This window comes from Pleurodeles waltl, chromosome 7 (assembly GCF_031143425.1).
Source record: "Pleurodeles waltl isolate 20211129_DDA chromosome 7, aPleWal1.hap1.20221129, whole genome shotgun sequence".
NCBI lineage: Eukaryota > Metazoa > Chordata > Amphibia > Caudata > Salamandridae > Pleurodeles > Pleurodeles waltl.
This window is the reverse complement of record NC_090446.1, coordinates 1,380,677,082-1,380,690,245: the sequence shown is the minus strand read 5'-3', so window position 1 is coordinate 1,380,690,245 and position 13,164 is coordinate 1,380,677,082. Positions and strand designations below refer to the sequence as shown.

General features: G+C 44.8%; 1 protein-coding gene across 5 annotated transcripts in view; it reads right to left on the bottom strand.

Moving 5' to 3' along the window:
* Nucleotides 1-4,846: 4,846 nt before the first annotated feature.
* The window catches only part of LOC138246360 (MOB kinase activator 2-like), an 80,867-nt gene continuing 72,549 nt past the window's right edge, over nucleotides 4,847-13,164 (bottom strand). For all 5 annotated transcript variants that reach the window (XM_069200889.1, XM_069200888.1, XM_069200892.1 and 2 more), the window contains one exon: nucleotides 4,847-7,492. In XM_069200889.1, coding sequence (XP_069056990.1) covers nucleotides 7,215-7,492 — 278 coding nt within the window. In that variant the 3' untranslated portion in view covers nucleotides 4,847-7,214. The remainder of the gene's footprint in view (nucleotides 7,493-13,164) is intronic.

Below are 13,164 nucleotides of genomic sequence, written 5' to 3'. Positions count from 1 at the left end.
TCAGTGATCATCCCTTAGGAGCCCCAGGTTTGTCATCATTGTGTCCATTTTCAGGTCTAGTACCTTGAGGCAAAGATGGCCTGTAGTAGAGTGTCCAAGGTGGCCCCAGGGTGATTCCCCATTGCAGATCCAGCATTGGAGGTCTCCCCTCCATGTTAGAGGATATTCGACTCTTGGGAGGGGCCATGTTCACACACTTCCATTTTCTTTGTGTATTTGCCCATCGTTTCGTTCAGGTGCCCACCCCGGGGAGGAAACAATATATGATGTAGCTGGAGAGATCAATATTTGTGCTGGAGCTCAGCAGTTCAATAGAGGCACCAGTCCTGTTTGTGCCCCTACAGGCACCCCTGTCTCTTTTAAGTCACTGGCTTGTTGTGGGCACCATCAGCAGTTCATCTCCCCGGTCAACGCATTCCACAACCAGCAGAGTTCCCAGGGTATTAAGGTCTCATTGGACTTGCCATCAGAGAGCGTCAATTGGTGTCAGCACTGCTGTTTTCGTGAGGGGAGGGGGAATATACAGGGGAGCTTCGCCCGTCGCCGTTGGTAGCTATCCGCTATTGAAGTTCTCTCAGCTTGCAATTTGGCCAAATTAAGCTTCAGGAGGGTCCTGGCGGGGTGCAGTGGGGGAGGAGGGAGCGCCCATCAGCACCCAGTTTGTGCAGTGGCACTCAGTACTGCTGATGGTGTCCATGCCCCTGGTTCACGCCATACTTCTTTGCACTCCTCTTTGTGCTAGTCACAGAATAGGGCAATCCACAGACCCCTCGCTAGCTGGCAAGTGTTTGTCCTATAGTGGCCCCCCCTCATCACAGCAAAGGCGTCTTTGGCCCACCTAACAAGAATTGCAGCAATAAGCAGTGGTGCCCATGTACCTCAATGTGGGACCCTAGGTCTGGCATCAAGAGGGAAGCTAATAAATTGGTGTAGGCCTGGCAAAATAATACAGCATAATATGTCTTGTATCTTCACACATAATCTTCATAGGTTATCAGGATCAGGAGTCTGGTTTTGAAGTGTCTGAGGTTAATAGAAAATGTCTTCAGTGGTTCTAGAGGCCGGGGGCTGGAGAGAAGCATACTATTCATTGGTAGTGTCACAATATATACAGCTCCGCATCCAGACTTCAATCGTAGGGGGACGCTTGCTGCCCCGGTGAAGGGTGAACTCCCGCTTAGACAGGAGTAATGCAAAGGCAGCGTATTGTCGTACACTGGTAGGCAAATTCTTCACGTGTACCAGTAGTTCAAGTAGAGGGTCAGGTTCAAGCATGAGGTCTATCATCAGAGACAAGCGGCTGAAGACCTCTCCCCAGAAGGGAGCAATATGATCACATGTCCATGCCATATGTGCACAATCGGTACCCTCAGTGTGACATTTCGGGCAGTTGGGTGAGCATGTGGGGTCTAGTCATGCTAGCAAGGCAGGAGCGATGTAGGTCTTACAAAGAAATTCAAAATGTAAAAGTTTATGTCAGTGGTTGGGGGAAATAAGCATGCTTGCCATATTTTGTCGGAGAGGGGTCACCCCAGATGAGCCTCCCAAAGAGAACTAGGGTTCGCGTCCTGGGTAGGGATAAGGCCAATACAGGTATAGTACAGTTTAGAGGTAAGTCTACTCCCATCATGATCTGTAATTACCAAGGTAAGTGTACTGAGCCGTGCGGGCGCTAGTGGGTGCGAGGGGATCTGAGCTCGAAGGGTACTCTGAAGGCGACTGAGCACAAAGTGGTCCATGTGGGTTGCTGAAGAAATCCTGGCATCTCCTGCACAGGAGAAGACCTGATCATCCAGAAAAAGGTCTCAGAAAGTGTGGAGTGCGAGGCATGTTAGTGTATGTTGTTCCCAATTTGGGGGGGGGGGACCACTGATTGCCAGCCAGTGGAATGGCGGAGAATAAAAAAGCTCACCCCCTAGTAGACAGCTAAGCTTCTGCAATGCCCAGCTCATGATGGATAGTGTCCCAGTTAATTAGAGACTGTCTGCCTGCCCATATGAGCCGTAATAAGAGTCCTCACAGGTGCACAAAAGGAGCCGTGAGGGGGATGGATAGGATCAGGAAAAGGTATCGGAACCGAGGGAGGACGATAATTTTTATAATAGCAATAATGCCTGTCATTGAGAGGGGTAGACGGATCCAACCCTCCAATTGTGTGGACAGTGTGTCCACAGCCGGCCTGCAGTTCAGCAGTATCACTTGTTCTTTGTCACAATGTAGATAGATACCGAGGTACTGCACAGAGTCTGGGCACCACGCAAGAGGGAATTTGCACTGTACCAGCTCAGTCTTGTCGGTGAGAGAGAATAGTTTGGCCTTGGACCAGTTTATAATGAGGCCAGAGTAACCTCCGAATTGGGCAATTTCACATAGTAGCGGTGACATGCTTTCCTTGGGATGTTGAACAAATAATAGAATATCATCCGCATATTACAACAATAATAGGAAGCTGGGCCGAAATTGCAAGCCACAATGTAGATGGTTTTTCTGTAAATGGTATATCAGGGGGTCCATTGCTATAACGAAAAGCAATGGCAACTATGGGCATCCCTATTGGGTGCTTCCTATGCCAGCACAAGTGGAGGTCTCTCTTGACTTTGATCGTCTTTTGACGGTGGCGCCTTTTCTGAGTCTTGTCAGTCTGCAGTGTCCTTGGAGTGGGACCCCCAAGGGCTCTTTTGACCTCAGCTTTCCTTCGGTCAATGAAAATATCAGCATCGAGGTGGCATTTTGGACTCTAGAGTCCAATGTTCATGACTCGCTCTCATTTTTGTTCAGTGTTGCCTGGTCCCGCTCGATATCAATGGCTTCCTTATCAATGCCCGAGCCCTCTCCCTGGGCTCCTTCGGCGAAGTTATCCTTCTCTTCATGAGACAATACGAGGTCCCTCAGCGACGGAGTTTCCTTCTGTCCCTAAATGCTGAACTATGCCTGTCTTTGCTTCTACCTTGCTTTCAGCGTTTTTGGGCTTAATCCCTGCACAAGTCTTGTGTCCTCAGTATTGTGATCTTGAGGTAGACACATGTTACACACCTCGAGGTTGTCCTTCTGGGCAAGCTTGAGGAGGCACTCCACGCAGGAGCAAAAGGTTTTGTTCTCCATGTCACTCGGAGCAGGGACTCCTTGCCTGTACATTCTCCAACCTTCCCTCGTCGGCACATGCTCCACTTACTTCTTCAGTGAAAAAAAGTGGGTTATTTTGAACCAAACCCCTTTCTGACTGTTATGGTGATGTTTTTCCATTTAGAACATCGACTTTGTTTATAACGATCTATCTTTTTATTCTTCTTTCATCAATTGGAGAGTCTTCAGCAATGCTTGCAGACCTATTTGGCGGAAAAAATAATTTGAAGATGGCAACCATGTGCAGAGGCTTCCGGGATGGGCGCCCGACGTCAGGAGAGGATGGACTAAGCATCACAAGGTGAGGGCAGTTGACAGACAACAACAACAAAAAAGAGAGAAAGAGAAAACAGACTACTACAAGAGGAGAGGTCCGGGCCCAACCACTATATGGCGGAATAATGCACAGCATGTGAACCCAGAAAAGATTAATGCTGCAAAAAAATTACTAATCAGGTTTCAGTGAATGCCCCAGTTAAAATAGGGTCCATGGAGAATGATCACCAATTCATATTGTATGATTTAAGTCTTGCTAATTTACTTGGCAGAGACATGCTTTGCAAGATGAATTGTGTGATCTATTGCACACTGGATGGTGACGCAGTTGAAACTCAAGATGAAGACTCAGTATTTAAAATAAAAACCACTAGAGTTGAGAGTTCAGTTGTTCTCAGGTCTCAAAAATGTCTGACTTTTGATGTAAGATACACAGTGAAAGAAGAGATATGGGATTTAACAGGTAAAGAAATAGGATAATAAAGAGTGCTGAATCAGATGCAGTTTACTTTAGAACTCAACAATAAAACTTTCACAAGAAGCAAAAGAGGGAACAAAGCCTGTCATAGAAAAAATAATAGAGGGGCTATCCTACGAGGACATGCTTCATAGTCCATGCAACTCATCTGTGATAAGCATTTAAAAATGAGTGGAAAGTGGAGGGTAGTCCAATATCTTAGACAAAATAAAATTGTAGTCCAGTGTCATTTAGTGGTACTGAATCTTGCTGTCATTTTGTTCCAGATGCCTGCGGAAGCAGAATGGCTTACAGTCATTAACTTCGGTCAAGGGTTCTCAATTCCTCTTCATGAGGATAGCCAAAATCTTTTCACATTTGGATTCCTAAATAAAGATCGTGATTGGTGTCAAATTCCACAGGGGTATCCAGAAAGCCCTTTAATCTTTAGTCAGATTTTAAATAAAGTTTTGGAAAGTTTGCAACTCCCCTGTGACTCGGTGTTAGTGCAGTACATAGATGATCTCACCTACAGGAATGCAATACTGTAAGAAACAAATTCATTTTTTCTTGGCCAAGATATTGAAAAAGGGGCAAGAAAAGTATCCAAACAATGTATTTCTGCAGTTTTGAAATATAATCCTCCAAATGCCCTAGGGGAAGTGCAGAGCTTTTTGGAATGGTTGGCTACTGTTTTCAGTGGATTCGAATTTTTTCCCTTATTGCAAAGCCTTTACTACGGCTAACTTAAAGCGATGCAGAAGATCCAGTGCCATTTCATGGTGAATGCATGAAAGCCTTCCTACAACTCGGAGAGAATTTCTGCAGTGCACCAGCTGTGGTAATGCCTAAGTACGATAAGGACTTTTTGTTTAACTGCCATGAAAAAGAAGGGTGTGATTTATCTGTTCTAACTCATCATGTTAGCATAACATGTAAAACATTTATACAACGCAATACAAAAAAATCAAGATAGACACATTTCAAAACTCAGGGTTATACTTTTTACTGAAAAAAAGTAATAAGTTACAAATAGATTTTTTTAAGCGCAAAACAAGCATTTTACAAACTGACTCGTAGAGCTCTTGGTTGTGGCAGTATCAGGCCGAGAGGCCTCTCCTCACCATTAGAATGGCAGTCTTAGTCCAAGAGGCCTTCTCATACCCCGCAATGAGTAGTCTGACACTAAGAAGCCTCTGCATCAAAGAAATTAACTATTTCAGGCTGAGAGGTCACCTAACCATATGAATATGGCATCTTCAGGCAGAGGCTGTGTCATTGATGCCTCAAAGGTTTATGATTCTCACTGTTTCATTCCTCTGTTGGTCTGGCATGGCCCTGAAAAGACGAAGAGATCTAGTCAAGGTGGGCCACAGGCAGGACCACATTCCCCAGGATACAGCTAAAGAAACACAATTATAAAACAAATCCCTCCCCTCTGGGTAGGTGAATGTCAGCGCCCCCTGTGGCGGGGCAGTGGGTAGTCATGGCAGGATTTGGTGATGGCTGCAGGGCCAGGCCTAGCTTCTCCTCCTCTGCCCCGTCACAGTGGCTGTCTGACTTCGCCTGACTGCTCCTTGCTGTTGTCTCTATAACTACTCTAAAAGTGAGTTTGCCTCATTGCTCTAGGAATGCTGAGGAGGTTTCTAGGGCTGAACGCACCCTGGACCAGGAGAGGGACTGGAATGAAGGGCGCACAGAGGCCTGTCATAGCTCGTACTTCCACTCTTCCATTCGCCAGGATCTACTCTAGCTGGGGAGAAGGGCAGAAACTCAGCGAGAACTTGTATGCTGTGCTGAAGCAAGACAAAATAAGCATTTTTAAAGTGTAAAACTAACAGGCCAACTGTATCCAAACCATAGAGGGGGCTGAATGGAGGCCAGAGCAAAAGGGCCCTGTTCAGAAAGGACCTCGCCTTAGCCAGAGGAAATCACAAAGTGGTATCTACCTCCCTTTAGGATCTCTGCTCACCAATCCTGTCATTTCTCTTCTATGTTCTCTCACTTTTCTTAGCTCCCTTTCCCCCACTTTTTCTTCTGCCACTCTTCTGTGGACACATACAAAGATCCCATTGCTATTCAATGTTCACAACCCAAGCAAGCCTGGTACCCATCCCCTTTCGCATCCCTCCCATGCATGCTCTGTGCGTGCCAGCCAACAGCAGAGCATGAACGATGGGCAGCGCTGCTGTGAGTGTAACCGGCCACACCTCAGCAGGGATGCTGCAAACACCCCCATCCACATATATAACAAGACAATAAAAATGTATATAAATGTAAAAAAGCAAACACTAGAAATAAAATCCGTCAGTTGTGCAATCTGCCAGCATTTCCCTCTGGGGTTATTGCGATTTCCCACTGAAATCTCTAGTCCCTCATTCTGACTTTGCACGGCATGTGTAATATCCCACACAGTTTCCATTGTGGTAAGTGAACGTGGATGAGCGAGTCCCTTACACAGCACATTAGGGATGCTCAGGATCCCAAGCGAACCTCTGCATGCTTACAAATAGACTAATGAGACAGAGCCTCTCGCCAGCCACATTTAGGAAGTACAAACTATTCTTAATTGCGCATGGTCACTACTATGCTATAGAGCCTTGCAAGCAACGGTTCTGAATCCAGTTTGCAACAGACTGCTACATCAAGCACTGTCCCTGGATGCCAGTACGACACAGATTCAAACAATCGCATGCCCACGAATTCCAGCGTGGCACCGATACAATGATTTGGCTGACACCAGATTTCTCTGGTACGACTTCCCCTCAAATTTTAGTGTCCCACCAATTCAGTTTCCAAGTGAGAGTCAAATGATTGTTGACTTTCAATGATTCCCATCAAAAGGCATTTGCGGTGGTTCGTGATGTGTATTCCGGATTAGCCTGTGCCCAGGTCTGGAGTACCACGGATTCTCAGATAATGTCATGTCCACGTATTCCAGCATGATACGGATTCTAAGATACGATTGCCAGTGGTCTCAAAGCGTTATAGGTTCTCACATAAAATGGCCTCCTTTCTGGTGCCAGGGACCTCTTCCAGTGTGCCACAGACTTGAGCATTAACCTGTCCCCACATATTTCAGCATGGCAGGGCTTTTCAGAGAAATACATGCTGATTTTAGGGCATCAAACGTCCAAAGCCAGCATCTTGGCCACGTTCTGCTGCTAGAAAGGTGAAATACTGCACAGAAATTAGCCGCGGGCCACTTCACCCAGATTCCACCCATCGACTTCCTTTGAATCACGGCATGTCATCCAAATCCAATCCGAAAGGGGGGACTGAAAATTGTAATTCTCATTATAGAAGCAGGAAAGGAAGAATTCAGCCCGTGTCCTCTGGGCTACTAAACCCAGCAAGCTCAGGCCTTCCGTGGCAGGACACCAGAGTTCCGGGGCTGCGGGCTCGAGCGGATCAGGGCGGTGGTCAGCTCCTCGCTGAGCGCCATCTCCTTGGAGTCCAACATGTGGAACTCCGCGCAGAAGAGCAGGAGGTGCAGGTAGAGGGTGTTGAGGTGCGGGTGCAGCTCCAGCTTCACGACGGCTTTGAAGTGAGCTGCGTATATGTGTCCGAGGAGGTGGAAGAGCAGGCGGAACACCTTCTGGATGGCAGGCCGGAAGGTTTTGGGGAACTCTTGACCTGCGGAAAGAAGAAAGCATCATGAGACCACGCAAATTAAAACCGGAAGTGACGCACTGCTACGGTGCGAATGTGTGTTAGTTCTCGGACCTAGATACCAACTTCAATGCACGTGATCCCAAGCACGCACGCGCATACGTATGTACATATACACACAGGTACGGTCCCACACAGATATCACAGCAATATTTGTTATTTACAGAAATGCAGGGGCGTAGCTTAGTCAATATGATTTGGGGGGTTTTAGCTTCAGATTTCCTGACAATCACGTTGCAACATGATGTTGAAATACATTATACAACACGTAGGACGCAGGAGAGGGGCTTCAGGGGCAATGGAAAGGGAGAGGAATGTATATTGGTGGAGAGAACGCATTGTTTAGTGAAATAAACCATTTTTTTGAAGTCTTTCCAAACACAGAAAGGGAGAGTGTGTGTGCGTTTTATCTGGGTGTGTACAAAATTCCTGGTGAAATCCGACAGACATATCACTATACTCGACTGAAAGCACCTGCACCCAACTATTTATCACAAAAAACATTTATTAGGCGGGTGTAACTCCCCCAAACCCTCCTTGAAGCTAAGCCCCTACAGACTTGCAAACCGCCTATAGCAGTTGCTAACTGAACTTTGAATAAGGTGATATTTTTTTGCTTTAGTCTCACTTCTACGCTACTCTTCATAAAAGATGAGGGACGTCGTATGTTTCTCAGATCATAAGCATTTTCATTGGTGGATTTACCGTTCAATCATTTTGGCTGGCAGCTATGTTGTTACTTTGTATTTGCATGGCACAATTACTGCCTGAAACAACAATTCATGCAGATTGAAGTGTGTAAGGCAGGGTGCAGTTTCTGTGATTCCATATATGTAAGTCTCACAATGTCTGGTTGTCCCTCTTGATATCACAGGACTGGACATTAAGGGATGCAGGTAAAACCCTGCTCTAGGTTTGTGTACAGTGATCTAGAGACCGGAATGATTCAGGAATGAGCTAGATGGGCCTTACATTCATCATGGGTGAGGCAAAAGAGCTTTGAGTGAAAACGAAATCAAAGTTCCCTAGTCGTAACTTTTTCTGCATCCAAGTAAGGAAGAGTGAGGGGTTGCAGTCAGCAATCTTAACCTCACAAACTGGGTGCAGTGGTGGATGGAAGCTCATGGGGAGGTTGGAGGAAGAGGGGTAAACTGGTTGAAACGCTCCGGATCATGCAGTGTTGGCAAGCTCAGGTCAGCTGCAATGTTTTCTAATGAGCTCTCTGCTGACGTGTGGTAATTCAAAGTATAATAAAGTCTCAATCACACTATCTCTCCAGATGCCCTTATCAAGACTGAACTCCAAATATGGGACTTTGCTGATGTAAATCTATTGTATATTATGGGGCTCCAGTTTTCTACAACAAGTATACCACAGCTTGCCTTGGAGAAGGCTGCAAGCGTTGAAAAAAACACATCTTTTTGACTCCATGAGGCACTTATGCCACACGGATCCTTAAAGCCTGGCCCTGTACCGAGCCAATTGCTCTACAGACTGAAGCATGACAGCTAAACTTAGATGTGCCCACGTGCTGTGGCCCTGGGCATAGGTTGAGCATACAGAATGGGAAAGCCACTGTTCATGTGCTGGGCTGTGTTCAATACCTCTTACCGCAGCCTACTTCTTGCAGAAACCTCTATATTGTGTATTACTGCTTCAGCAGTCTATGTGGAGCTCATCAGCGGACAGTTAATGTTCCTCTTGTGCCCTGTAAGCCGGCTGCTGCCTACACAAACCTCCTTAAGGATACATAAAGCTCTTTTTGCAGCACAGATGTAAACACTTGTCTTACACTCTTCCCTCCCAGAAATGCTCCTTAACGCTTCCACACCTCATTTTTTACACTACTCATTTTAGTTCATTCAAAAGTGTATGGTCTTTTTGGGGGGCAGTGTGTTCTCTAGCATGCCAGTAGCATTTATTTTAGATTCGTTTAAAGGTGTAAATGTTATTAATCTTGAAAATGGATTGTATTACAAGACTGGAGGCTATCATTAAGTATTAGCTCATTTAATGCCACTCCAAGCACCAGTTAAGTGTGTTTTCTAGATTGTCAGTAGCATCTATTTTCGAATTTGTGTAAAGTGTAAATGTCATTAATCTTGAAAATTGATTCTCTCTAGAAGTTTTTCTACAAGGATTTCAAAGATCATTTTTCTCTTCACCCTCTCCTCTTCTCACACCTTGTGACTGGGTGACGCTGCACTTTCTTAAAGATTACTGTTTCGCATGGGGGGAGAGGGCAGCTGCCGGGGTGATAACCCACCAAATTTCACTTCTGTCTTTTTACCACTTTCATTTTCCTCCCCTCCACTTGCTCCTCTCCATCCTTATTTTCTTTTGAAGGAAGTCCCTTTACCATTCCCTTTTCACCTATTTTAAAACTTTCTATATTTGTTCCTCCCCACGCTTCGCCTTCTTATTGGATCCCCATTCTGTACTCTCATTCTCACTTCTCTTAAAACTTTCTCTAACCTGCTTCCCTCTGCCTTTATCTTCTTGCCTCTTTTTTGTGCATTCATTTTAAAACTATGTTCCCTAACCGGAATTCTACAAGGGGGTCTGCAATTTTTTTTATCACATTTTTGTTTTTTTGTAAGATACTATTATCTTAACTGTTCTTGGCATGTGGCGGTATCATTATTTTTGATCAAACTGTATTTCTATTAATTTGTTTTGCCACTAAATAGGGTTTTTATTAGTTGTTTTCTCAGAATTGTATTTATATTACACTATTTTTCTATAAATTTAGATACAACATTTTGTGTAAAAACCTTCAAACCTCCTGGCTAAAATAGTTCACATCAGTTAAGGCTATTGAACTTTAGAGTTACTGCCTTTCAAATTAATTATATTAATTTTTTTGTGAATTTAAGTGTAAGCATAAAATAAACTATTCTTATTAAACGAGATATTGGCAGATTACATTCACATTCAGTAAGGTCTGAATGCATAGGCCCTCATTACGTATGGCCCAATAATCCTTCTGGTAACTTTGGTCTCCCAGAGTTACTGGTCCAGGGGTACCAGTAACTCAGGAGGAGCAGAGTGAATGGGGGAATACCGTCCCCAAAGAAATAAGGAATTGCCAGGGATGTGGTAATCACTGGTCCGATTTCTTATTTTTCACAGTTTTTTTCACATGGAGATTTCAGCTGCTTTCGGCAGCCAAAAATCTCGATACAGAAATGAAGAGATCCACAGCCTTCCTATGGATCTTATTTTAAAGCACCAGTTACCAGCCCCATCAGAATTAAGGGGGCACTCGTAATGAGGGCTTTAGTGATGCCAAGTTTTCTAGACAGGTGCCTTGCTACCAAACTGGTTAGTAAGCTTCTTAGCAAACAAAATCAGGTATTTAACTGTAAGAATGGTTTTGAAGCCTGCAGCACATCTCGATTCACATGCTGTGCAGTATTGCGTCATCTAGTGGTTGGGTCTGGAATTGTTTATTTATGATTTTTTTTTATCCCCCGCTACTATTGTGGGCTTACAGTATGACAACTGTAAGCCCACAATACGCCTCTAAGGTGATGGCATTTTACATTTTTTTTTGTTTAATATATATTTTTTTGTTTAATATATTTTTTTAAAACCCCTCCCCTCCTTCACGTGGGAATTGGGAGGGCTCCATGTGAATTTAGAAGTGCTTCAAGATGAAAAGAAAATCTTACAAAGGGTTTCTTTTGTAGTATGAATTCACATGCTGGATGTAGATTTAGTGAGTCATACTGACTCTGTCTATGTCGAAGCTTACATAAACTATGAAGGACCCAACCACTAGATGTTGGAAGAATGCACAGCATGTGAACCTAGAAATTATTTCATGTCGGAAAACTCTATTTCCCTCATCTTACAGAACATTTTCAGCCCCAGCTGGTGGTGGGCCGTGATCTAGTGCTGACTGAAACTAGCTCCGCCGTTTCAGCTACGGAAGACAAGCACATAAGGCCGCAGCTGGAGAAGCAATAGAAGAAGCACCCAAGTGATTGGCGCTCCAGGAGGAAGGGAAACAATGTCTGAAGGCAGAAATACAAGCACCCTGGCTTCTAGAGCAGCTGGCTTATATATGGAAGGACCTTGGTGTACAGGGCAGCTCTCTTGCATATTGAATGACATACTTAGGGCACCAGAGGTACACGGAGATGCACCTGGGGATACTGAGAGGTGCCACACGCATACGGAGCGGGTGCATATGCATACTGAGCAGCACCACATGCACAGTCAGTGGCACATCCTGTGTCAAAATGTCGGTGAGCTACACCACAGGCTTGATGGCGCCGCAGACTTAATCCCAGGCATAATCCAAGGTTAACTGTGTCACAGGCAAACGGAGCAGTATTCTGGTGTAACTAGAAACACTTCCGCATATTGAGCAGCACCCATACATGTAATTTATGTACATACATATATTGGAAGCTCCCAAGCACATATTGACTGCACTCTGCTGCTATTTTGTTTTCAGAAACAGGAACTCTTATTGTATATTTTAGGAACAGGAAGAATTTTTGGTTTTAAATCACTTGGCACAGTATTAAAAAGTGATTGACATATATTCCACTACAATACACCATTTCTACTGTGGTATAAACATTTGACTGTTATGTATACAAAAGTTCACATGCTTAAAAAAAAAGAAAGAAAGAGAAAACATAGGTCTTGATTTACACCTCCACCTTGCATCCAGGTAGAGGTTTCCAGGCGTACTTTTGAAAATGGTAGGCCTTCTATTCCCCCCGAGTAGAGCTCTCCATAGCAGAGAAGTCCACACATGGGAATGCAGCACTCTGTACGAACGCTCACCTTTTCTTTTTTCGCAGGGAAAAGCTTTACCCTGCAGAAAAAGCCCTTCCCTTAAATCCCTCCCCACCACCAAACGCGAGGGTGATCTACCCTCCTTCCTACCCTAGAAATAGAGTTACCCATACCTGCGCTGAAGTAAATCTCCAACCATTGCCAGAGCACAAAGTAGTTGGTAGAAAGAGAACAATGGCTAAAAGACGACACAACAATGCTCAGCGGAAAAGAGACCAGTTTTAAGTCGATTACGGAATCTGATGAGGGATCAGACAAAGCACAGATGGAGTTGGAGTGAGCTCCATGTTTGACTGTGTACACCGAGAAGACCCTCTCTCCAACGTGCATTTTCTTAAAAGTAGGATCTTGGAAAAATAAGCATTCCAAGACCTGGAAAAGAGTGATGACCTGACAGCGGCCTTGGAGTAAAGAGTAGAACCATGATAAGGCTGTGCCAGCAATACCGACAGTGGCTCGGTGGTTGCGTAAGGTCTAGTGGGATACCATGGCGAAGGCGGCTGAGATGTCCAAGAGAATGAGTGCGGAGCAAATGAATGCTGTTGAATGCACAAGTTAGAATGTTCTTTCCGCTAAGCCTAAATTGGAATCCTGATTAGAGACGATGTCCTTGTTAGGATTACTGGCATTTCCAATCGAAGAGTAACAGAATGCCGGTCTAAGGGGTTTCTTATATTGGTGCAGCTCCTTGCATAGGTCTGTCCGTCTAAAGGGGAGTGACTAACCCTCCAACTTCTTTCATGGCATTTGTATCCCTTTTGGCAGCTGCTCGTCTGTATGTGTATCATGGCGAGGAGTGGTTGGTTTCACGGGGACAGGGG